General features: G+C 42.9%; 1 protein-coding gene across 10 annotated transcripts; it reads left to right on the top strand.

Annotated features, from left to right (window-relative positions):
• Window positions 1-210: 210 nt before the first annotated feature.
• ENTPD3 (ectonucleoside triphosphate diphosphohydrolase 3) lies at window positions 211-22,809 on the top strand. 10 transcript variants are annotated; one of them, XR_003922827.2, is made up of 12 exons: window positions 402-671; window positions 1,363-1,406; window positions 3,535-3,658; window positions 7,550-7,667; window positions 11,275-11,425; window positions 12,198-12,357; window positions 14,458-14,688; window positions 15,146-15,418; window positions 15,516-15,626; window positions 16,141-16,278; window positions 19,288-19,803; window positions 20,408-22,809. XR_003922827.2 is itself a non-coding variant. In XM_030010202.2 (11 exons), exons 3-11 carry the CDS (start codon window positions 3,539-3,541, stop codon window positions 19,519-19,521), a joined length of 1,536 nt encoding a protein of 511 aa, XP_029866062.1. In that variant the 5' UTR covers window positions 211-372; window positions 1,357-1,413; window position 3,538; the 3' UTR covers window positions 19,522-22,809. The 10 variants fall into 10 exon arrangements, 9 of the variants coding, with proteins under 9 accessions (XP_029866062.1, XP_029866058.1, XP_029866057.1 ...); XM_030010202.2 differs by lacking the exon at window positions 402-671 and adding an exon at window positions 211-372 and having other exon boundaries at window positions 1,357-1,413; window positions 3,538-3,658; window positions 19,288-22,809; XM_030010198.1 differs by lacking the exons at window positions 19,288-19,803; window positions 20,408-22,809 and adding an exon at window positions 18,450-18,957 and having other exon boundaries at window positions 401-671.
• Window positions 22,810-26,625: the final 3,816 nt, after the last annotated feature.

Here is a 26,625-nt window from a genome sequence, read left to right on the forward strand (position 1 = left end):
GGCAAGAACTCCAGCAAGACTGCAAAACAGGTGGTGCCAGTACGCTTGAACTTGAATAGAAAGGTAGCCCTGAGACCGGGGGGCTACTAATTTCGGGGGGCTGAGAAAAGGCCTCCTGAGAAAGCACTTGTTCCTTTTCCAAGAGGCGGGGATACGCCATTCTTTCACCCGCAGTGTCATCTCTAGGCAAAACCCTCTTTCTGTCTTTGCTCAGGAAGGGAACTGAGGAATACGATTTAGGGACAGCCAACATCATCCTGCTGTATCAGCTGCAGGCAAAGCCAGATCCGCGCTTCCGGAGAGCGGAGAGCCGCTGGCGAGGGGGAAAGGCGGCAGACGCGGCCGTGGTGCGGCAGTTTCTGCCGGCGGATGGTCGGTCCCAGCACGACCTCCCCCCACCGCCTCCGCCGCCGGAGCCTGTCCCCCGGCGGCCGTGCATGAGCCGGGCTGACGGGCAGGGACTGCACCCCGGCCCCCCCGGCCCTCCTCCCCGGCGGCGCACAGCGCCCCGCGCCAGGCACGGCCTCAGCCCGCGCCCCCCGGCTCCCCTCCTCATCTCTGGGTGCAGGAACGCTTCGGGTGCGTCGGCCTCCTTCCTCCACTCGAATCAATTCATCCGGATTTTCTACCTGCAACTTGTCTGGTTGGGGCCGTTTGTGGGGTTTTGTTGGGTTTGTATTTTTTTTTTTTTTAAATCTATTTGGAAACACGGGAGCGGAGGGCGAGCGAGCCCCGAGTGACTCGCCACAACCCCCCTGCGGGGCGAGAGGCGCGGGCAGCCGCCACCTCCCCGCTCCCAGGGTGTCGTCCCGTCCCCCCCCGCCCCCCTTTTCTCCTCAGCCCGGGGCGGAGCGGGGAAGCCGCGGCTTACGGAGGTAGGTTGGGAGGCGGCGCGGGGCTGGCCGGCTGCGGGAGAAAGGCCGGCGGGGGGCCGGGGGACCCCCGGGGCGGGGAGGAGGCCCAACGGCCGCCGCCCCGCTGAGGCGAGGGGGGCGGGCGGCGGCGTCTCCCTGCCGCTCGTTTGGGGTTTGGTTTGGGGTGGGGGGGTGGAAACTTGGTGCTTTTTCGCAAATCGCGGTCGTTGTGTGAAGCTTTCTCACCCGGGACGACGGTGCGCTGAGGGAAAGCTCTGCGGTTTAGCCGCTGATTTTGGGGGGCCGTGCGCTTGTTTTTACTTCATTTCTCCTCCGAAGGAAGGCCCGTGGAAACCTCCCCGCAAGTTTTCATTGCGGGCTTTAAAATGCTGCGGGTGTTGGGTTTTGGGTGTTTTGGTTTTTTTTTTTTCCAGCACTTGAAATCAACACTGGCGTGCAGACCACTTCTAAAATAAATGCTAATGCGTTTGTATCTCTCCAGTTATAGTGTGAAGAAAGATATTTATGGTGCTTGCCTACCCACCCTATGAACAAACAGGTCAGTACCTAAAGTAAGTGGGTTTGATGCTTCAAGTAACTTGGGAAAAGGAATTTCAACATGCAAGATGCACTGTCATTCATACATATATGTATTTAACCTAGTTAAACTCAAAATGTTGGTGGCATGAAAGTTTAGCCCATTTTCCTTTGCAGGCAGGAACTCCTTTTGCTTGAAGTAAGGTTTAAAAAGTGATCCTTCTAATATGCTCCTGTGTGGCGCAGTGCACTTAATTGGGTGTGGAAAATACATATTTATGCTTTTTCTTGCTTCAGGATGATGTTGTTTTAATAATGGAATGCAACTGCTTTTTGATTCGTCATTAAAATCTTTTATTTGGCTTTTTGCCAACAAGTGGGCAATGTTAGCAAGAGTTACTTATGTTACAACTCTCTTTAAACTGTGCAGCATCAAGGTGGCTGGTAATTTTCTCTTAAAACTGGCTGATGATTAAGATAATAAAGCTATTACCAAGCCAAGACAAGAAAGTATTGGAAGAGTAGTTTGGCAGTAAACAAGGAGCCCATATACATTTAGAAAAGGGGGTTAATGAGTGTAAAAAATGACATTCTGGAAGTGAGATGTGTCAGGCTGAAATGAAGAGTTTCCAAAAGCCAATCTGAGTTAGATTTCACAACAGAAATCAGAAGACAAGGAAAGCGTCAGCAGTGGGCAAAGCTTAAGAGTGTAGCTAGTCCCAGAACAAAACAAGTAACTTGCTTCTCTTTGGAATGTGAACATCGATGTTGGACCATGGCTACACAGGCTGAAGAACTCATGGGGTTTAGAATATGGAAACTTTGTGAAGAAGCATTTGTTCTGCCTTCTCCCTCACCCCTCCATCTGTTTGGAGCTAAGGAGCAGACCATGTGTTGCAGGTACAACAGGGCTGACCCAGTGTGCTGTGGCTGTGGACTGTGTAACAACTTTTAGCTCCTGCCCTCAGCACAGATTGGCATTGGCAATTGCTGAAACAGCAGGGCAGCCCCGAACAGCCACTGGTATATTCCACGGTCAGTACGGAAGAATTAGGAGATGGGAGTCAGGATAGATCACGCCAGGCTAACTTGATATTTCTGTGCAAAAACAACTGATTTCTGAAAATGAGAAAGGCAGGAAAGTTCTCATTTTTGTGTTCCTCTGACACTTCTAAGCTTGCCATCTCCCACCAGCCACCTCTTTTCTCCTCGACCCATGTGGAGCATAAGAATTTTTGATATGGGGATTGTTGGTACTCAGACGTACTGAAAGGCCCTTTGGGGTGAAGAGCTGCCTGGCCAGGGGCATGCAAAAATAAAGGATGAACAGAAATTACAGGAGATGTAAAACATATTTGAATTCTAGGAAACCTTTCTAGAGGATATGAACGTATAAACAGCCTTATTGTCAGTATGCAGGTTTCATGTCACCTTTGGGTTTGCCTAACATAACTACATGTTAGATTTTCTTAGATTTAGTAACTATTCATCGCAAGATCTGTGAGTTAACTGTATATTTTATATTTTATGTGTAGTGTAGAGTGATAATAATAGGCTCCGCATTAATATGCACACACATGCACACAAACATACTTCCTGAATACATCAGCAGTTAGAAGAAAGATGCCTACTTTAATGTTCTTAAAACCTCCATTGTTTCTTGCTGAAGCAGCCTATGTCTATTACAGACACCAACCTTGCACCTCTGGCAGAAACATCCAACTGTACTCAGCAGCCGCCAGCATTGTGTCTATATGGCTGTGGTTGTGTCTATGTTGTAGGTGTGCATGAGATCCTTGAGTGTGCACTAGCCCCAGCCTGCCCATTGCTCTCATTTCCTGAGGCAATGGGAGATGGTGAGCATGCATCTACTCATAGGCACTGTGGGAAATGAGCAGACTGGCACCTGAGGGTGGAATCTGGCATCATTAGCATGACAATGTAGACACACCCCTTCTAATAAAAAGTTAGTGGCGGCAAAAGACCAGGCAGTTCTTGAGGAAAACACAGAATTTTCATGTAGCGTAATCTAGTTGATGAAATGAGATTTTATGAGGAGTCTCAACTGATTCAGGGCTTCAGGCCTTAAGACAGAATCACTGAATCCTTTCACATTCCTTAAGCATTTCCCATTTTGTTGTTTCAGGATGCTCACCAGAACCCCAAGCGTTGTTGCCCAAGTCTTCCTTCTTCTAAGCATAGTTCTTGTCATTGCTATTGCAGTGATTCAGTTAAATCAGCAACAGATCCTCTCCCCAGGGCTTAAGGTAAGTCTTAGAATACCTAAGGAAGGAGAACAATGTTTTGAACTGATATTTAATGATGTTCCTTTCTAAACTAATTGTTGTGGGGTGATTCAAATGAGCTTACAGTCATAGATTAATGTTTAATCACATCTTCATCATGGGAAAACTGAAGCTGAGAGAAAAAGAGAATTGGTCAAGATCACAGAGTCAGAGGAAAAGCATTCCTTGATTCCCTTTCTGTAATGCCCACCACACAATGTCTTCTCCAGGACTGAAAGGCCAAGCGAGGAGAAAATGCCACTGCTTTTTTAATTTTTGCCAGAGATTGGAAATAATTTTAAAATAATTTTGAAGTGGGAAATACCTGGAGTTTAAATTCTGCCCCCAAGCACAGCTAGGAATTTCATGCTGAAATCTTTGCAAACTGCTCCTGTGGATCAAAAGCATTTGGGCTGTAAGTGTGCACTTCATGATTTACCACATGTTGGGACTTGCTGGATGTTAACAGAAGCAACATAGCTTCATGAGGAGGGGCAGAACAAACTGGAAAAGACAAACTGAAATACTCTGGAATTCGGGCTTTGCCTTGTGCTGCTGGAGTATGTGTGCAGTTATTCCTCAGTGAGATGTACACAATTGAGGACAAAGCTGTAGAAATTAGCCTTCTAGAGATGCTGTGCAGTCTGGCATTTTGAGTTCTTTGGTTTTTCTCACGATAGCTACAAGCATATAAACCTTGTCAGATCCTTCTTTGAAGTCCTTTCTACCTTTCCCTCTGCTTATGTATTTAACTGGATAGTTCACATACTGATGGCGATAGGCTAATGTCTCATTACACTGCATGGGATTACAAACACCTTTGGCTTTGTCTGAATCATTTGGTGGTGTATGAGTCAGACAATGGGATAAAACTGTATTCTGATACCAGTTTTATGTGTTTGTGTGGTGTGGCAGGGTGTGTGTGCTGGGATCTTGCATGGGGACACAGTGCTTCAAGCTTACTCCCTGTTACGCCCCAAATTGCTTGCAGCAGCCTTACATCCTGCCAATTTTCATGCAAGGCAAGGCTGGACTGACACGTAGGCTGAAGCCACTATCTAAAAGACAGCCTACACATCACTTGTGTTTGTCATTAGTTCAGTTACACATTCAGAATGATAAAATTGTCTACCTTACTCTTTGAGCAAACCATCTGGAGCTGGTTGAGGTCAGGAGGTCTGCTTCCTGAATCATAACAGCTTCATGGCTGGTCCTGGAGGAAGACTGGTGGTTCCTCTGCTAGGTGCCTTGGCTTTAAATTTCTTTTTGGGCTGTAAGCCTGCCAATGCAGAAAATCCCAGCTGATTTGGAGGACCCTGTGTTTGATTCCTGAGATTCTGGGTAGTGCTCAGTGAGTGATTAACACTCGCAGGAAGTAATTCTTCAGGAGCAGAGGGAGGACTTTGGTATGCCAGTGTGAAATCCTCCAGTAGTTAGTTGATATGATGGAGCCTGGAAATGGCAGTGTCCTGAAGTTAGTGATTGATTAAAATTAAATATGGCAGTAACATGATTAAAACAGACTTACTCTTTATAAATGGCCTTGTTCTTCTTCTGGCTCTTCTCCATGAAACCAAAGCAGCAACTGAAGGATAACTGGAGTTTGTGTTATCTGCTTCATAATAGCTCTTTCCCAGGATGCGCGTTTAGAGCATCCAGGTTCGTTCCTTTGTGGTACAAGAGATAAATTATCTGCTACACCACTGATGTTTTAAAGTGTTGTTGCAGAATTAAATATTTTGGTTCCTTAGTGGTTGGGTATCTGAAGATTCAGCCAGTGATTTGTGAAGGAAGGACCTGCCCATGTGCATGAGGCTGAGGCACTGAAAGAACTTATGACTCACTGGCACACAATGTGAAGTCAGAAGACTGATGAAGAGAGCACAAACATCCTTAGTGACATAGTTTGTGAAGAAGTCCAGAATTGTAAATGATGCTAGCTCTGAATGTAATGAGCCTTTGTTGTAGTGGTTTGATAGTAGTATCCATGGAGCCTTTCACCTTTTAGTTGATCAGGGTAAGTATCACCTGGATAAATATAAATTTTCATTATCTAACAGTCCTCTAGGAAACAGACTAGACTGGTATTGCTGGTAGTTCTTTGGAGGCCAGGAGTTTGTAGGATTACAGTGGAAGCTGGGAACTAATGAGGTGTGGAAGCTGAATGGTTTGCCACCTGAAGCAGTGATCTTTCTCAGTTAGACCTGAGGCTCCCCAGGGAGGCAGTGGGATGAAATTTATTGGCCTGCTGCAGGGCCTCTTACTGCTTTGCAGCTAGATGGAGGCTCTCATTTTTCAGTATTGTCAGGCTCCTGGGCATCTGTCTTTTTTTAAAGAAAAAAAGTTGACAGAAAAATGAACCCTACACTGTGATTCCTACCAATTAGATGACTTTGGAAGAGGGGCCCAGCTAAACATCCTTTCAGGGGTCATAAAGAGGTGTTGTGGTTTAACCCCCGCCAGCAACTAAGCACCACGCAGCTGCTCACTCACTTCCCCCCCGCCCAGTGGGAGATGGGGAAAATCGGGAAAAGAAGTAAAACTCATGGGTTGAGATAAGAACAGGTTCATAGAACAGAAAGGAAGAAACTAATAATGATAATAAGAACAATAATAAAATGACAATAATAATAATAATAATAATAAAAGAATTGGAATATACAAAACAAGTGATGCACAACGCAATTGCTCACCACTCACTGACTGATGCCCAGTTACTCCCCAAGCAGCGATATCTCCCCAGGCTAACTCCCCCCAGTTTATATACTGGGCATGACATTACATGGTATGGAACACCTCTTTGGCCACTTTGGGTCAGCTGCCCTGGCTGTGTCCCCTCACAACTTCTTGTGCCCCTCCAGCCTTCTTGCTGGCTGGGCAAGAGAAGCTGAAAAATCCTTGACTTAGTCTAAACACTACTTAGCAACAGCTAAAAACATCAGTGTGTTCTCAATATTATTCTTGTACTAAATCCAAAACAAAACACTATACCAGCTACTAGAAAGAAAATTAACTCTATCCCAGCCAAAACCAGGACAAGAGCATAGGCAAAATTGTGGTTTTCTTCCCTTCGTGCAGTTTGCCTTCCGAGTTGCTACGGTTTTCTGCTGCCATAAAAGATGGGAAAGGGGGAAAGACTGGTCTGGTGAGCAGTAGAATGGGAGGGAGAAACCTGTCCTTCAATCCCACAGAGAGTCCAAGTGACCTGGGACAAGTCACTTAAATATTTCTCATTTACTTCATAAATAAACATGGGGTGATATTGATTGTCTTTCCCTCTTTGTTGTCTCACACTCTGGCACAACCTGTTGTCAGTGGCAAACTCTCAGGTGGACTGCCTAAACCACTCAAAGGGAGAGGTTTATGGGGCAATTAGAAAAGAACCAGAATGTTACATCATTCTCACTGTGGACTATTATGTACTTTACCTCTTTGCTCGTAGCTTCATGGATCCCTTGTGCATCCTTGAATCTAAAGCCTGCGCTTAAGTATCAACCCTTCAGTGTGCAGGCAGTGTAGCTGGGATAATGGGAAATGAACTTGCTGCAAAATCAGGTCATAACACAGTGTTATCTATGTGTCAGTGTGGATTCTGAACCTGATGCTGAAAGGAAATGAGCATTCTCCACCCCCACTGAATTCATTATTGAAGATATGTAGTATGTTCTTTGTTTTGCAGCCAGATTCATTCTGTGCTTGGCTGTTGGATTCATGCCTAAGCACCTAACACTAGAATTAATCTCTCTTGTAAATATACTGTGCATACATTTTCTAAAGTGTTTGATGGTGCAAAGAAGTACAGCTGCATATGGGCCTTTAAGCTGTCACTGTTTGTTTCTTGATCTAATGTTGTTGGGTTTTTTTTCTCCCCAGTATGGAATAGTCCTTGATGCTGGATCCTCTCGGACTACAGTCTATGTCTATGAATGGCCAGCAGAAAAAGAAAATGACACGGGAGTAGTAAGCCAAACCTTCAAGTGCAATGTGAAAGGTGAGCTCAAATGGAAGTTCCTTATTTCTTTCTAGCCTCCAAAAAGAGGTTAACTGGAAGCTTATACAGTTTTTTTCTGCTGTGTTCCCTTTTCAGTGCTGGGAAGCTAGAACTGGTGAGACTATGTCTATATCTGTCAGCATCAGTCCTTCACCTACTGATACAGCAGGTGCTCTAATCTGCAATGGAGAGAGGAAATTTTAGCTAAACTGGATTTACTCCATTGCAGTGCATGATTGGTGCAGACAGAATTCTATCTACAGGGAATCAGGCCCTGTAAAAGTTTAGTCCTTGTGCCCTGAAATAGTTTCTTTTAAAAGGAAAGTATAAAATATATTTTAAAATAGCTTGGAATAAAAAATCTTTGAGAAGAATGGGCATCTAGCCCTTGTTAGATGTTAGCCATTAATTTTGATGGAGGCAAAAATGGGTGTCACCTATGCTATAGGAGTTTGACAAATTAGTTTTTATTTTCCGGAAGCCTTAGTGATGTTTAAAAAAAAAAAATCTTTGCTGTTTGAGTCAGGATTCCTAGAGAAACAAGGCTTATGCAGTTCATCTGTAATTGTTCTGTAATTATTTGGAAAGAGGCAACCGAAGGGAAATTATGAAAGGCGTGCAGAAGGTGAACAGGAAGAGCTTCTCCATACTACAGAACTAGGGAGCGTCTAATAAAATTATCAAGTAAAATAGCTAAATTGCAGAACTGTTTCTGACAGGAGGTCATAGTTGTATCAAATATGCAGGTCTGGCCTTTGGCTCGGGAAGATCTATAGTTGTGCACTGCTAGAAGGTGTCCCATGACAAGTACCACTGGCTACCTGCCTTGTCTATTATGTGAGGTTTTGCATTGATTCCTCTCAGAGGGAGGATGCTGGACTAGACTGACTTTTGCTCACACTCCAGTATGATTAAGTATATGTTCTAATAGCTTGTTGTGGATTCCTTCATAATAGCTTTTGAATCTCTTAGTCAACTTCAGTGACATTTGACTAAGCTTTCAAAGATACCAAAGTTCCACACATTTTATAGAGACAGGTGGCCAGGCAGGGGAAATAAATCCACATTATTAAACAGTAGCTAGACCACAAGGGATTTCTACAGGAAGCCAGACTTCATAAATTCTGCTTGTCTGAGTAATGAGCTTTAGCTTGTCCTCTAAAATACTGACTTCAGCAGTACTGCTTTGTTTAGTGTACTGGTTTGGGTTTGCAAGTTAGGTAAGAGGAGAAGGTAGGGCAACTCAGGAAGTCTCAGTGCAGATTTTGTTATCTCTGATAATAACTTGATAATAACCGTGGCATTCAAAGATAATTTTTCCCTTTCCTTCTCTCCATGCAAAATCCTGCATCCCTCTCTGTGTCTGGAAATAGATCCTGGAGGTGTAGCCATAGAGGTCCATGAGTAACTAGGAAATGAGTAGAAGGCAATGGTTTCTTAACAGCACCAACATTTCCATTTTCAGCGTTAAATATATGTGTGGACATTCTTAGCAATTTTAGAACAAGGAAAGGAAAGTAAGTGTAACATGCACAGAAATAATGCACTGTCATGTGCCTGGTGGTGGGTCCTTACAGACTGCAGGAATGGTGGCCAGCCTGTTGAAGTGGGGGGTGCACTCTGCTAGCTCATGTCTTGACTCTTTAGGAATGTTGCCTTTAGGAATTCTGGTGTGAGAAAAATGCACAGAGAAACTGCATTATTCTTCCTCTTACAAAATGACAGAGGAGTACTTTGTGAATTTGTTTTAATTGGTTTAGATTTTGTTTTGCCTCTGGGGAATACAAAAAATTGTGAAATGAAGGAGTCCAAATTTCTGTGAACTGTTCAGGTCCAAAGGGGCCTTAACTGTAGTCAACCAAAGTACTCCTCATCCTCCAGTGTACAAAATCACCAGGGTTCGCTGCTCCAGTCTTGGGTGACTCTGCACTGGAGGAGACAGGGCTTATGGCGGCAGGGACTGGTGAATACATCTGTCAGTGTTTCTTTAGTGACCCTCTAACTATAGCCTTAAGCGCTTAAATTGGAGGATGGTTTTGGGCATACTGAGAGGCAGATGTTCACAGACCTGCTGAACTTGAAAGTCAAATGATCAACTACTCTTTAAGTTCCATGGTGGTTTTATGATTTCATTTCTGCCTTTATTAGGTACCTCTGCCCCTGTATGTAGGAGCCAGCCCCAGATCAAAACCCTTTCTATATAGTGCAATTAATCTGTCCTGGTCAGGCTCTAAGCATCGGCAAAGCAGGCAGTTGTCCTGAACAAAATGGTCACTGCCTTGTTACCTGCTCTGTTTGAACACTGGGAGATGGAGGTTGCTGCCACCAAGGGAGTGTGAGGCAACAGCAACTGCCGAGGATGTAAAACAGCAGTTGCTGCTCTGGTTTCCTCTGATAACAGCTTTCCTTCCAGCTTCAGGCCTGCCTGTGCTAGGCTTAAGACTTTTAGAAAGTCTTACTCCAAACCAGGGCTGTTAACTTCTAATGATGACATGGTAATGTTTATGTTTAAGTTCATACTGTGGGAAAGGGAGTGATGGAGTGTGGAGTCTGTAAAGTCTTACCTATTTCTTCTTCTGTTTTTATCAATGCAGTGTGGCCGAACATAAATGGTTTCTCATTTTAATTCCGTAAGAGCCAGCTTTTCTTAGCTTGGGATCAGGTTGTGAGAGAGATGGCTGTTACAGGAGAACTAGATGGAATTCTGGCACAGTTGTTCTCTGTGGGGCAATGGCTTCATGGGAATGCCTGGATTTCTCCCTTTGCTACTTCCTCAGCTAGGAAATTTTAGTAAGGAATGTTTTTATTCACACCCAAGTTGAGCCTTAACAAGTTGAGGTCCTGCTGGTCCTTGGAGTGTTGAGCAAGGGAGGAAAGACTTTGATGTTAATTGTTCAAATAGTTATGCCTTGTGCAGCATGGTGAACTCTCATTCCTGCTACTTGAAGGCTTTGGAAATTTGGAAAGCTGTGATATACTTAGTAGTTCATGCACCAGCCTAGAGTTGGACCTCTATGACTTCAAGAGCCATTTGCGTGCATCTTGAAAATTCACCAGCAAGAAATTTCACCAGGAATTCCTTGCAGAAGCTTCTTTATTTTATTTTCAGTTGAGAGCATTGAGCTGTAGAGGTGCCATGGTGTCCACGACAGTTGCAGCAAACCCCATTAGAAAATCTTTGTCTTAGGTTATGGAAGGAGGGCTTTTCTATACTTTAGCCGATCAGAGAAATTTTGCATCCATTAGACATGCTATTTTCTACAGCATTTGCCATGAGTAAACCTATTTTCCTCATGAATATAGCACTGCTGTCATTGTGTTGTTACATGGTTATACTGTATATCTTACTCTAGGTATGGTACTATAGGTGTATAAGTATACACACAGAAATACAGGCAAGCAGTTTGCCAGTATCTTCTCTGTCTCACACAGCTGAGGCAGTCACTACATTGTTTATTCCTTAAGCACTCGTAGTTTTCCACCATCCTATCCTTGTTTGCAGTTACAGGAGGGAGGGGGGAAATCTCTTTCTCTTAACACATTTGCTAATTGGGCTAATTTGTAGTTGGCAAAGCAGAATGAAATCAATCTACTTGTTCTCTTTTAGGCCCTGGTATATCCAGCTATGAGAGTAACCCTGGAGCTCTTGCCAAACCCTTTGATGACTGTCTGAATAAAGTCAAGGAGAGAATACCAGTTCATCTGCATAAAAACACTTCTGTTTATCTGGGGGCTACAGCTGGCATGAGATTACTGAGGTATGGCAGAAATTTGCACTCCTCTGTATGCGTACTAGCATAGCGGTTTGTGAAAACAGAATGTGAAAAATGTACTGGATGCATTTTTATCCATTGGAAATTGGCCATCTCGAAAGGAAATGGAGCCCAGCCAATTTAATTTAATTAACTTTTTTGGTAGGGAAAGCAGGGCTGTATAAAAATCCTCTGTTATGCCATATTGAAAAGGAATGCTTGCTTTATTCTGGAGAAGGCAAGAGTTTAATTTTCTGTTCTATATCTGACTTAAAATTCAGTGTTATGTAAACAGATAATGTTTGTGTGTATCTGTAGGCATCAAAGGTAGATTAAAGCTAGACACTGCAGAGTTTTCTGAGTGTGAATGTGGTGTAATGTGGCTTTTGGGGTCTGTCTGTGGCTTTAGCCCTGGCACAAACTGGCTTTTAATGTTTGTTCTGTGGCTAAACAGAGTGGAAGGAAAGACTCCAGGACTGTTTTAACCAGTAGCTGTCATATAAGCACTCGGTTCACTAAAAAGAAAAGTATATATAAGAAACAAAACACCCATGAACTTGTGTGATAAAGAGTGAAGGTTGTACATAGTGGGGGAGTTACTTGCTGAAATGATGCTGGATACTTGGCTGTTCCCTATCATAAGCTTCACTTTTAGGGAAACAATGTCTGGTTTTTATTAGGTGATTGTAGGAGTTTTCTTGAGTTGCTAGTCAGTGAACAATAAACATGAAATTGCCTTTCCAGATGCTCAGTGTCTCATGTTTTGTGAATTGCTTAGGTTGCAAAATGAAACGGCAGCCAATGAAGTCCTTGCAAGCATTCAAAACTACTTCAGAGCACAACCTTTTGAATTTAGGGGTGCAGAAATCATAACTGGGCCAGAGGAAGGGGTGTATGGATGGATAACAGCCAACTATTTAATGGGCAATTTCTTAGAGGTGTGTGGAAAAAACTGCATGCTTTTCTTTTCACTGTTTCTCTCTTACAAATGAGAAGTTTGAGAGGACATGCCTGTTAAAACATCATAGCATCGTAGCCAGAACTTCCATTTTGCACTGAAATACATAACAGGGCCTTTTGTGGCAGCAATAGAACAAAGCAAACATAAATCAAAGAATGTGATGTTACAGGAATTTGATATGGCAAAGGTAAAATTGTTGATCCACAAAATAGGACTCTTCCCTAAATGTCATCGGATGCCTTACCTAGAAACAGAAGCTGGATTGCTTTTAAATGCATTGGTATGTTAAGTGTGACAGGTGTTGATTGTCTTGACAGTGGTGCCAACTAAAGATGTTTTCTTCTGCTTTTCTGTGACTTCCTCAGGTGGTTGCTGTCCCTGCAGCTCTACTGGTAAAGGACCTGCACAGCTTAGGGGTCTCCAAATTGTTTGGCAGTGTTGGCTTGCTTGTCTTAAGCAGACAAGACTGAAGCAGTGAAGGTGGTTAAGTTGGTGTGGCCAAATGTGCCTCAGCTGAGCCAGAAATCACTCATACACAGTTCATTCCAATACTGCTGGCAAGCTGCAGGCTATGAGCAGTGGGCTGTGATACCAACTGTCTTGTGCAGAAAAAAGTGATACCAATATAAAAATACTTATGCCATCCTTGAACTCAGAATAGGGTTAGGCAGGAGACTCATAGCAGAGGGAGTCAAATGTGTTGGAAGATCCCTTTTTATATATAGATTTTCAGTATAATTTCATTCTCAGTAGAAGCTGTACCAAGATGATCAACAACTGCTCATCTGCATTCATGGCAGCAGTGTGCTGCCCTTGGCATTAACTGCACTTCTTCCAGATAGTCTTGCTAGGTTGAAGGAAATTTCAACCAAACCCCTGAGTATTGTTAGCTGTCCTGGTTGAATGGTTCCTGTTAGATCATGGCAATTAGTAAGCAGGAATTAGTTGTTGGTGATCTGAGTGATAGCTCATGGTGAATGTGTTGTTGACTCTTGCAAAGTTAAGAAAAATGGTATTGGAATCACACATTCTGGAACAGTTTTTCTCATCGTGTGCATTTCATGCAACAAAAATGACGTCATGAGGCTTCAGGGTGGTGTCAGTCTTCTACCACATGAATTTTAATAATCCAAAGATCAAATTCCATATGGCAGATTCATAAGGACTACTGAAGGCACTGGAAGACACTGTGAAGCCAGTTTAGTATAGGGAATTGCATGAAGACCTATGTGTGGAATATCACTAGTAGGAGAGAGAAATTTTTACCATTCTTGTGACAGTAGGCTAAGAGTCAAATTCTGCTAGGGACTGTTAATGGCAATCTTTTACTGTAGAATTTTCTTGTGAGTGTTTTTGCTAGCCCATAAAGTTTCTTTTCCCTTCTTGTGCATACATTCATATCATTATGCTCAGTAAATAATACTACAGTAAATACTGAGATAGATAATCATAAAAAAATCTGTATTCTGCAGTGTGACTCTGTAGATCAAGTACAGAATTTGGGGGATGTTTTGGGTAATAGGGAAAAATGCCAGCTGAATGGATCAGATTTATTGCTACGACAGTTTCAGTGAAGGAAATGTGCAGATTATGGGTCCTTGTTCTTTCAACTTTGGAGCATTCATTTGGCTTTTCTGTGGTTTTTTTCACCCTATTTTCACTCTCTTTTTCTGTGTGATCTCTTGATATTCTATTCCTTTTATAATTCTTCCTGCCTTGAAATAAGCAAATCTTCATACTAATTCCATCCAGATTTGTGGGTATCTGGACTTCAATTCCCTGCATTCTAGTACAGATATTGATCTGGCTAGTCCTGTGCTTTGATCATTGTGCTGTCCCCTGAGTTGAAAGCTACACTGCATTCCTTTTTCCATCTTTCAAGATCATTTCACTCTGTGAAAGTACATCCCTCTTATGTAAAAAAAATCTGCATTTTTTCCTCAGAGCTAAGATTTTTTTGAAAGGGTGCAGGACAAAGAGGGGGGGGGAACTCTCAAAAAGTTAAGAGTAGAAAAGCCTGAAGGGCGAACAAGCAGATGATATTTCTAATTAGCCTTGGTTTTATTTTTACATGTAGAGAAACCTTTGGAGGACATGGGTCCGCCCTTACAGAAAAGAGACTATGGGGGCACTGGATCTTGGAGGAGCTTCCACTCAAATTTCATTTATCCCAGAGGACTCTCAGGAGAACTTCAATAGCACCTTGCAAGTGAAGTTGTATGGTTACAACTACAATGTCTACACTCACAGCTTCCAGTGCTACGGAAGAGATGAAGCTGAGAAAAGGCTTTTAGCATTGCTGCTCCAGGTCTGTTTAAGACGCTTTGCTATGTTGGTCTTGCAGGTGTTCAGTAATTGTCTGAGCAGGTTCTTAGGCTTGTGTTCGCTTCCCTTTGGTGGAGTTAGGAGACCCCAATAAGAGCTCTTACGTGCTTAGTTGTGAACAAATGCACTTAGGTTTCATACAAAGACCTTCATATTTGTTAAAAATTGGTGAGAGTTTTGTACCATTTGACAAAAAGGCCCAACTAGTCCTGTAAGTGTTCTGCTGATCTTGCCAATGATTTTTTGAGAAAGGAGTATCTATGACTTAAAATGATCAGCAATGTTGTACTGATCGGCCATGACAGAGAAGAAAACAAAAATACATGCATATGTGGTTTAAAAAGATTCCCATAGTTATTGTCAAATTAGGTCTTTCTTGCTTTTGAGTAGCCTTTATTGTTTGGGGTTTTTGTTTTTGTTTTTGTTTTTTTTTTTTCCAGAAATCAAACACCAGTTCCAATGTGGATAATCCATGTTACCCTCAGAATTATAATACTGTATTAATGATCAAGTACTTCTCTGGCAGCCTTTGTACACAGTCTCTGAGACCAGCAAATTACTACCCAAACCAGCTTGTGAACTTCCATGGAACAGGAGACCCAGGTCTGTGCCAGGAGATGGTTTCTCTATTGTTTAACTTCACTGCTTGCAGAGACAGAGAAGACTGTCCATTTAATGGAATACATCAGCCAAAAGCTAAAGGGAATTTTGTGGTAGGTTTGCAAACACAGCATTTCTTCTTGAGCTTGCTTGCTTTTGATTTCTGTAGTTCTGAAAGTAACAGACCTGTCATCTACTCCTTTTCTATAGGCTTTCTCAGGATTCTACTATACAATTAATGCTTTGAATTTATCTGGGCACTTTTCCCTAGCTGAATTTAATTCAAGTATGTGGTTTTTCTGTTCACAGAACTGGGCACAGGTAAGTAGGTTGGTTTTTTGTTTGTTTGTTTGTGGGGTTTGTTTTGTTTTGTTTTTTCTTTTGTATCTGTAAAAGGGAAATATAAAAAGAATATGGACTGGACAAGTATTCAGAACTTTTCAGAAGGTCTGTATCAACATCAGTGTTTGTTTTCCCACTACGCTTCAAACCATGTAGTATTTTTAGCATGCTTAAAACTTGGACTGGGTTTCGAAATTTCATTTCACAGTTTTAACCATGCTATAAAGATGACATGGAAAATTTAGGAACCATAACATCCTCGATCTTTTATGTGCAGTTTTATGTTTATTTTCATTTTTTACTGCATAAACTGGATTACTGTCAGGGTCTTTCTTTTTCTAAATCTCCCTATCTAATTGTCCACAACTTTACTTGGTGTTTCTGAAAAATGCTAATCAATTCTAATTAGAATCCAAAGTATTCTCTAGTTATGAAAAACAAATGCTTTTGGTTTTTATAATTTACATGTTTTTAAAAAACCTTTTGCTTTCAGCTCCAGTTTATGCTGCCTAAATTTGAAGAAATATATGCTAGATCCTACTGTTTTTCAGCCAATTTCATTTATTACTTGCTTGTATATGGTTACAACTTCAATGCAGAAACTTGGCCACAGATACATTTTCAAAAGGAGGTGAGTAATAATCATTTCCTCTTACTGCTACTTTAATCCAAGGAATTTTAGAAGGAGACACAAAATGCAGCAGTCTACAAAGATATAATGGTTGTAAACAGCCTTTGTAAATGATTGTCAAATGTCTGGCATAAGCCAAAGCCACTTTTCAAGCCTCAGTAGCAATTTCAGCCTGGTTCCAGGGGTTGCAGCTTTACTTGGAGATGCTGCCTAGATTCTTTTAAAGAGCTTTAAGAAAGTATCAAATCATTGTGTTTTAAACTTTGTCCCAGTTTGTTGAAGTAGTGGCTTGCTCTAGGCAGTGATCTGCCTGAAACACCTTGCCAGTCAAGGTCAGTTTGAGCTAACCTTGCTCAGCTGGACAGGAGAACTCCCACTTTTCTGTCTGCTGGCAGAGCCTTGGGGGAACCGGCAGAGCCGGTTTGTAGTCAGCGAGTGGTGATGAAGCAACTAGGGCAGTTTTCATCCTCAGCTGGCACATCCATCTGTGCTGTAATCTGGTTCTCTGGAATAAGAATGTATATTGATGGGGTATTGGCTTTTACTTGGCAGAGGGAGAAAGCTTACATTTATGTAATAGCTGAATTTCTCTCTTCCCTGACCTCAGTTTTTCTCCTAAAAACCAGAGTACTTGGAACGAACTTGTATACATCCATGCTAAAGCTACTGCTAAGAAATCTTTGCTTCCAAATCAGAAGGCATGGCCACTATCTAACCTTGGCTGTTACATCAAGAAGTGTGGTCCCCACAGTGCTCTGTGACTCCATCCTTTCCTCTCTGCTACTGTACAGAGCCTTATTCTAAAACCTTGTCCTGGACTATCTCTTAATCTCCATACAGTTTGGAAATGCTTCAGCACTTGCATGCAAAACCAACACCATAGGTTGTAGATTTTCATGGAGTATTCTTAAATGCAGGGTATGCTGGCAAGCTGTGAATGAGACATCATAAGCAATGTTTTCTGAACAGTCATATCTATTACTGGTGCACTAAGGAATCAAGTAGGATTTTCTTGCCTTATTTTGTCTTCTGGTGGACAACCATTAGCAGCTCTGGAGGAGTGTCCTAAGTTTAGGCCTTCTACCAGGAATCAGCATAAAGCTTACTTTGGGATCTTAATCTGGACCTGGTGGGGGGTGGATTTGTCTCAATATTTAAATATATCCTGCATTGTCCCCAGCAGATAGGAGCAGCCAAACACAGCAACATTTTTCTGTATTTAGCCAAGACTATACAAATACTGAGCAAACTAAAACCCCAAAAGGCTTACTTGAAATTAACACCTCTGTTACCTCGATTTTGCACTAGGGTAATCATGAAACTCCAAAAGGAAAAACTACATTCTCTTAATTAGATCTGCCCCTACTAAAATAATAAGATCTAATGTTAACTGATCAGCTAAGCTACCCCAGAGATAGCAGCACAGTTTCTCCAAGAGTGGAGGGTGGGGTTTTTTGCCTATGCTAGGAGTATATTTCCTTTTATTTGGTGAACACAACCAGTGAAAAGAACCTGTTGCTGTAGCTTTCTTTTTATCAGTTAAACAAAAGGTATTAGGATATACACAACTACAAAAAGGACTAAATATTATAGGCCCTTATGGTCTCCTACAACCAGTAGCTGACTGCTTAAAACTGTTCATTAAAGACATTAAATCATTTATTAAAGTTCATCCCTCAACTTCATCATGATGCTTTTTATACAAGAACAATGAAAGAGGTTTGGTTTCCCAAATTTGCTTCCCCAAATTTAAGTACACTACTTATGGGCAGCCATTCAGGCAAACTCATCTCTGTAGTTGCGAAGTGGGATGACTTGTAATAAAGACGGAAAGTCAAATGAGTTTGGGAGAGCTGGTTGGTTGTAGAAGAACACAACTTCAGCTTTGTCCATCCAGTAGTATACCCTAGAACTACCTGGAGTGATGGTGGTGCAGGCCCTTTGAAAAAGAAAGTAACCTGTGCTAGAGCGTAAACCAAATACATTATCTTGTAGCTGGCCCTCTGGGCTAGCCCTTGTTTAATGAGTTCCACTGATTTCCCTTGAAATGCCCCCCGCCCCCTTATTTTTTCACTCTGTTTAACAATACTTTTTTCTTTTTTCTTTTTTTTTCCATGTTGTGGTTTGATTTGCAGGAGGCAGTCATGTGTACTTATATTTTATATGAATAGGCAAACCATTATTGGAGCCTGGGCATGTGGGAGGAGGACAAGGGACACTCTATCTTCAGCCTTTGATCCTGTGCTTTTCAAGTGGCAGGATGATGATTTAATGAAAAAGGCAGTGGAAAATTTATAAACTCTGATGCTCAAATTGGAAGTGGGGAGACACAGAAAAGCAGGAGGACCATGGAGCAAATACAAACATAACACCTTTGCTTTTGTTTCACCTGTTCCGACATAATTTTCCACTTACATTTTTTTTTTAAATGGAAGAGCCTAGTGCCGGCTCGTTTGCAAGCACAAAACCAACTGTGGAACAAAAGATGATAAGTAGAGTTCCTGCTTTGGGGACTTTACCCTGGTGTCCTCTTTGTCCATGTTGGTGGGACTCTTTGTGGGTTTTTTTTGTTTGCTTAAACTAAATAACATCCTAGGATTTGGCTAAGATGAGGGGCTAATTCTAGGAATTAGCACGGTAGTGCTGATGGGGGGTTTTTTGGTGTTTTGTTTGTTTGTTTGTTTTGGTTTTTTTTTTTTGTAAAGTGTGTTTCTTGCACAGAAAATCCCATAACTGGCTGCTTGCATATATACCACACATCCTTGTACCCATCCATCTAATACCTGTGTCCCACTTCTTTAGCCCAGTGACCAATTTTATTAGCTTCCTCTGGAACTACAAAAAAAAGGTACTTTGAAATGGTTGTGTATCTTCTCTGTATACTCCACTAAAGTTTTCTCCTTGCTAACTTAAAGGGCAGTTGCCAGCATCAGCAGCTGAACTTTTGGAACCTCTTTTCTCTGACTGAAATGTCTATGGGAATACAGGACTTTTCTGTCTTTATTTCAGGTTGGTAACAGCAGTATAGCATGGTCACTCGGTTACATGTTAAGCCTCACAAACATGATTCCAGCAGAAGGCAAGCTGATCCAATTACCTCTGAAACCTGCTTTGTTTGCTGGGCTCCTCGTCTTCCTCACAGCTATGGCATTGTTGTGTCTTCTCTTCCTTGTTTACTTGTGCATTGTATCACATAATCGGAAGAACATCAGTCATGTTGAACATGTATTTATTCCAGAATGAATGAACTTCATGGAAGACAAAACAAAAATTTTATAGTGCTATTAAGTAGGACTTTATTTTTGAAAAATGGAGGGCGAAATAAAGACAGGCAAAAAGACCTTGGGACCAGAAGCATAAATAGAGAAGAGACACAAAGGAATCTGTGATATGGTGAATTTGGAGTGCTTTTGAAATATTTTGGCAATTGTTTCTATAAAACCAGATTGTCCGGTGTGCAGCAGAGAAAACATGGGCAGATAGGTCACTTTGCTTGGTAAGGGATTAATAGCCTTTTCCTTCCGGGTGTGTATTTTTTTGTTCATTAACTCTGCGCTAACTGGTAAACTCAAGTGATGATGGATTTGATCATGGCGGTGGTTGTTTAAGATAAAATCAAACAAGTCGGTAGGAATTATGGGAGGCGGGAACATGGCAGCTGTTCTTGTGTGCAGTGCGACACTAAAAGCCCCCAAATAATCTAAATTCTGAAACTGGAACAAGCACATGGTAATGACAGGAACTGAAAGGAACAGCTGGGATAGAATTGTTTTTATTGCTGTTCCAAACAGATTGATCCCTACCACATAAAGGTGTAATAAACTGCCAGTGCTTCTCAGGACTTTCAAGCCTGTCTTAAAACTGAGCTATATCTTTCAGTACCATGGAGATCTCAGAATGCCTCTGCTATGGTACATAAGATTTGCTTTGAAGGTGGAACAAAATGCTTTCATGCTTTAGTAACTGTACCTAAATTTAACTGTACCTAAATTTAAATGTCTTGTAGTTACCTCCAAAAGCCACTAGGGGTTTCAGTGTCATTTTCTCAGAAATAATTTCACAGAAATACTTTTTGTAGGTTCTCATACTGAAACACTGACCTGTATTCCCCACATATTGTTGATCTCAGGCAGTCGCAGTCAGTACTGACTTGTCATGTACATATTATTTCAACTGCCTGGATAGAGTCTCAGACCCGGGACCTTCTGAAGCATTAACATGTTCAGAGCCAAGAGGAATAGAAGCCAGTCTGCAGGCCAGCAGAACACCCTTTCTCTAGTGGGTTCGGGAACTCATTGCTAGAACTGCAGTCATGACTGTAGTGCCTTGATCAGCCTTTCCACTGTCCTGGCCTCAGTGTTCCTTCAGCAGTTTTGGGATCTACCTAGCAGATGCTTCTGTCAAACACATTAACTCCAGAGCTTTCCTGGAAGTGCTGCTGCCTTCATGCTCCGAAGAGCTGACTTCCTTGAATGCCCAGGTATTCTTCACCAAACCTCTCATTCCCTTAAATCATAAGACTACAATTTTACCCACTGCTCGAGGAGTTCTTCACAGTCAGTGCCCCTTTTACCTGCCTGTCTTTTATATAGCTTTGGTCTTCTTCAGCTGGCTTCTGAAATAGCCCTTGAAAAACCCTCCTGCCCCATAATCTGCCATCTCTTCCCTTTTAATTCCTCTTAATATTGCTCTAACATGATCTGTGAAGCTGCAAGGGGAATACATCTGAAGGGCCTTAGAGTTAGCAGAAAGAAGGGATTGTTGTACTCTTCAGAACCTGCAAGAGGAGAAAAGAGCATCTCTGCTTCACTTCCCTCCTCCCCTTCTACCATGTCCTTTCACGCAGATTCAGTACCTACATGGAGCTCTGTATTTGCCCACGTCTCACAGATAGCTGCTGCCACTCACTTTAATACATTCCTCCTTTTCTGTCTTCTCGGGATTGCTTCCCTCTGTGTGTAGTTTCCCTTGCTTGCATCTTACCTCTCTGAAGGGGTGGTTATTCATTTCATGCGTGGAGCTTTTCAGTGTGAGAAAGTGAAAACTAAAAGGGAAGTTACCACATTCAACATCTATTGCTAACAAGCTAAAGCCTGTGAGGCTGTCCGAGTAGTATTTCCACGCAGATGTGTTGCATGTAAGATATCTACCTGTTGATGCATACACTCAAAAGTCAAGTTAACATTGGATTATGAATCCCAATGGCACATAATGTGATTGCTATCCCAACTTCATCTATTGCCTGTATTGATTAGTTTGTGAGATAGGAGAACAATGGCCAGTATTTTTACTCATGAATAATATTTTCAATTTCTGTCTTTTTTTCTATATCACCTTCTTACTTTCAGGTTTGGTTATGGGGATGGGGTTCTGTTTTCTTTGTTTTTCACAGGCTGATAGATGATTTGAAAGGAACTAAATATCTTTTCAAATGGAAAAAAGAAAAAAAAAAGGAAGAAAAAAGTTAGTGATTTTTCAAGAGGATCAGCAGTGAGAGCTTTGTCCCTTCTCTGTTGGTATACTACTCCATCCTGTCAGTCTTACTGGAGTAGCAGTACTTAAAATAAGGCAGAAGATATTACAAGATGATGAAGTGTTCTGTGGCACACAAGTTACATGTGATAAAACATAAAATTTAACTTCAGAATGCATGGACATTACAGAGGATGGCATGAGATAAAAGCCTTATCTTATTTTGTGTGATTGATCTGGAACTGCAGTTAAGGGTAAAAAAAGACAGTTGGATGACACCATTAAAATGTTTTCTTCAGCTGCTAAATTTCTGCTGAAAACTATATTCTAGGATATTTACTTGCCCTACAAAACCTTTGCTTGTGAAGGGCAGGGCTATTCAGACATGGTTTTCCGCAAACGGAACATGCTTGGAAGTTACTCTCCTTAGAGCTGGCAGCTAAAGAACAAGTAAATTTGTTCAAAAATCATTTGGACTTCCAGATGTATTTAGATAGAGCCAGTATCTGTTCAAAGAATGCCTTCCCTCCATGAATCGCCTTCTGTTCTCCTTTTCCAGTAGTTCCCTCTTCTCCCTATCTATATAATCTCTTTCCTGTATCACCAGGATACCCACCTGCTCAGTGTTCTCTCTCCTGTTAGTTTCAGCTGGGAAAGCTGAAATTATTGAACTTCCAGCCAGGCAGTTGCACCACCATAGCTTATAGCTTCTTCCAAGCCAGCACCATGGCTGCAGTTCAGCGTTACAGTAAAAAACCATGGCTCGGGCACACAGCCAGCTTTGCTACCCTTGGCTGTAGTGGTTGCTTCTGGAGGGGAGGGGAGGCAAGGGGGATGGTAATGGCTTCAGTAACCATGGCTAAATCCTCCCCCAACTGTGAATCAGAACCAGATCAATGGGTGTAACATTGTCCTGTCATCTAGAGCTGAACAGATCCCTGGGAGAGCCAGTGTAGTGAACAGCATTTGGGAATGTGTACAAACTATAGGTCATTAATCTTTTTATACTCTTTACTGCCTGCTTATGAAGATTAATAAAATTAAGTTGTGAAAAGCTAAGCCAAGTGTACTTTTTATTTTTTATTTGCCCAATACCAATATTTTCATCCTGGTAGACAAGTGATTCGTATTAGAGGGATAGGAAATCTCTGAAATGCTTTTCTGGGGGATGGAAATTTGCAAGCTGCAAAACTGATCCTGCGAGATTCTGGAGTGGACAGTGCTCCTTATCTCCAGAATCCATATTCTCAGCAAGGAAACCCTGGTGGTTAAAACCAAGCCACTTTTCTGATTATTATTTTTTTTAATATATATTTACACAACACTTATAAACACATATAAACAACTTCTACTTTTAAACACTGTTAACGTTTCACTCAGGGACACTGACACTTTATAGGGCTTCTTTCAGGTTCACCGCCATAACATCAACCTGAAAGCTTACGTGCCAAAGAGAAGCAGCAATTCCCAGTTATCACAGGCAGTCGATCGAGATACAGATTGGTTAGAAAAAGAACTGTTGGGCATTAGGAATAGGGACAGGATTATGTAATATGAAAATCCTCATCTATGGAGAAGCAGCAAGAAATTAATCCACCAGAAGAAAGAGATGAGAAATGAAATGCATATGGACATTTCTCAAGGGGGGTGGCGAAGTGGCAAACTTCTCCTAAAGCAATATGCAAACTTGGCAGAAGAAAACAGTAACTTGTACTGCATGGCATAATTCAGCATTGATAAGATCAGTTTAGAGGACAGAAAAGTTAACAACACTGAGTATGATAGTCTACCATACCCAAATTCGGGGAGTTTTTATTCAATTTTTAAATTCAATTATTATTTCAGGAACAATGTATGTTCACTTGGATGGCAGTGAAGTCTGTGTATCACAAAAAGTGCTCACCTGTACATAATTTGAGTGCTTTTCTGTGTAGTAAGAGGAAGGCAGTATCTAGTTACTTGCTCAGCAACTGTCGTGGTTTAATCCCAGCCAGCAGCTACGCACCACGCAGCCGCTCACTCACTCCCCCGCCCCCCACTGGGATGGGGGAGAAAATCGGGAAAAGAAGTAAAACCCGTGGGTTGAGATAAGAACGGTTTAATAGAACAGAAAAGAAGAAACTAATAATGATAATGATAACACTAATAAAATTACAACAGCAATAATAAAATGATTGGAATGTACAAATGATGCGCAGCGCAATTGCTCACCACCTGCCGATTGACACCCAGTTAGTCCCCGAGCGGCGATTCCCCCCGCCCCCACTCCCCAGTTCCTAAACTAGATGGGACACCACATGGTATGGAATACCCCGTTGGCCAGTTTGGGTCAGCTGCCCTGTCTGTGTCCTGTGCCAACTTCTTGTGCCCCTCCAGCTTTCTCGCTGGCTGGGCTTGAGAAGCTGAAAAATCCTTGACTTAGACTAAACACTACTGAGCAACAACTGAAAACATCAGTGTTCTCAACATTCTTTGCATACTGAACTCAAAACATAGCACAGTACCAGCTACTAGGAAGACAGTTAACTCTATCCCAGCTGAAACCAGGACAGCAACATTTGTGTAGGCCTAGTGGATGTTTTAATTTAAAAGCGTATTCATGGGAGAAAATGTTTTTAAGTCCTGAATTGTTTTCAGTGTTTGATGCTAAGGCACAGCGCAAGTTTGATGTTTTTTATGATGCCTCGTCCAGTCATTTATGATCTGAACAGATGCAGAAATGCATGCGTGCAAGTTATGTAGAACAGATGCAACCCTCACAGACTCAATAAGTCATCAGTGCAGTCACTAGTGACATTTGAGTATCTCTGCCATAAAACATGCAAAGGTCATTAAAAAGACCAAGATTTTAGGTAACCTCCCTTCCTTCCTCTTAAGTAGTACTGGAGAGTAATGTTAGATCAAATGAAGAAAATGAAAACTACTGTTTTTCCAAATCACTGCAAAATGAAAGAATCCAAAAGCCGTCACCTTTTACTGACTCAACCTAGAACATGTTGTTTACATATGACTGGTTTAATACATGTATTAATATATTACTGTTGTAAAGCAAAGTAAAATAAAATTGCTATAATGGTATTCTGGATGGGACTTTCAAAAATACCTGATGGAGTTAAGTGCTCATTAACATTTTAATGATCCATTCCCTGGGGACTTGCATAAAGTATCTACACCATTTAAAACTGCTTAAGTGCATTTTTTTACTTGCTCTCTTTTATTGTAAAACTGTACAAACTATGCTTTAGACAGCTAAATTGGGATGTTTCATTCCACTGTTGACAGAAGAGACGGAAAAATGAAGGTCAGATCTATTTTCCAGCAGTGCTCTGCAGTACATTTTGCTACTCTTAAAGCTTTTCTTCTCATAGCAAATGTTTTGGCTGACGTTTAGGCGAGTGAAAATCCTGCAAAACGTGATCCATGTGCATGTCATTATCTTGATGCGTGTCCATCAAAGCCAGCCCAGCGAACTGACGCTCACCCACGGAGCTTTTCTGCCATGCTCTGATGGTCCGCAGGGCCCCCGACACCCTGCCTTCCCTCGGCAGCAGCGCCGCTCGGCAGAGCGGCATGTTCTTGCGTGAGGGCTGCGGGGAGCTCAGGGTAAAACGCCGGGCTGGGCTCCTGCAGTGTTGCGAGGGTGCTCTTTGGCTGGGCGTGCGGTGGAACGTCTCTCTGCCTGGCACACCGTCTCTGCAGCTCTGCTCGAGGTTGGAAAGGTCCATCCTGTATGCACTGCGAAGAGCTCGCACTGTGTCTTTGCTCTCTAGGAAGTGTCATTCACGTGGCAATAGGTACCAGGGAATTAAAAATAAGAGCAGTCCCCGTGCTTGTCTCTGGAGCTCGGAGATAACACGGTCCAAAAACGGAACAAACACGTTCTTCTGGCAGCGCACGTGTGCATCTGTGACACCGGCGCTAGTGTGATGCCTTCTGCCACGCGCTGTAGGAGGTGACTCGCCCACCACTAAGGGCACAGGCCAGACGCTCGACTTCTGCATACAGAGTGCTACCTGTCCCTCCGTACTGCGGTGCATATAATGCAGAGTCAATTAAACGTTCCTTTTGTTTGTTTTCGAGCTACAAACTTTTCACCATCAGGTGGCATCACGTACTAAGCTGAATTATAATGCTGGTTTTACCCTCTCTAGAAGTTTGTTCTGAACGTGTACTCCTCCCGCCTCCTTCCCAAGCCCTTTTTGCCTTTGTTGTGTTGTATCCAGAGCGCTGCCTTGCGTATTGCCAAGCTGCTCTTTCAAATCAGGGGCCAGTTCTGCACTGCGATACGAAAACCCGTGCGCAATCTCGGTGTGTTTTTTTACTCATCCCCTCGTTACAACGTTCTGCCTTTCGAAGAGAAGGGTGATTTTGAGAAGTTGTCTCGGAGCGCGTTGGCTGTGCTCTGCCCACTTTCTCCTGAGCCCCAAGGCAAGCCCGCCAGCTTTGCCACAGCGCGGACGCGGCCCCTGCATGTGCTGTCCTCCCCAGCAGCCTTCTCCCACCGGGCCGCTCTCTCACCGGGGCTGGAACCAAAGCCGCGCTCCGCAGCACGGGGCCAGCGGCCGGCTCGGAGCACCGAGGCAGTCCTCACCCCGAGCTCGGGAGGAACCGCAGCTCGCCGATGCGAGGCAGCGGGACCGGCTTCGGGCAGCGCCGGCACCCACGGGCGGGGTCCCACGCCCGATCCGCCCCGCCCCGCCCCGCCCCGCGCACGGGCGGCGGAGAGAGCGCCCGCCCCGCTCCCCTCCGCCCGCCCCGCCCTCCCAGCACGCACGCGCGCAGAGAGGCATGCCCGCCGCCTCCACGCGTCTCCCCTAGCGCGCATGCGTACTGGCACGCCGCCGGCCCCGGGGCGCCCGGCGCACGCGCACTCCG

Source organism: Aquila chrysaetos, chromosome 3, assembly GCF_900496995.4.
Source record: "Aquila chrysaetos chrysaetos chromosome 3, bAquChr1.4, whole genome shotgun sequence".
Lineage (NCBI taxonomy): Eukaryota > Metazoa > Chordata > Aves > Accipitriformes > Accipitridae > Aquila > Aquila chrysaetos.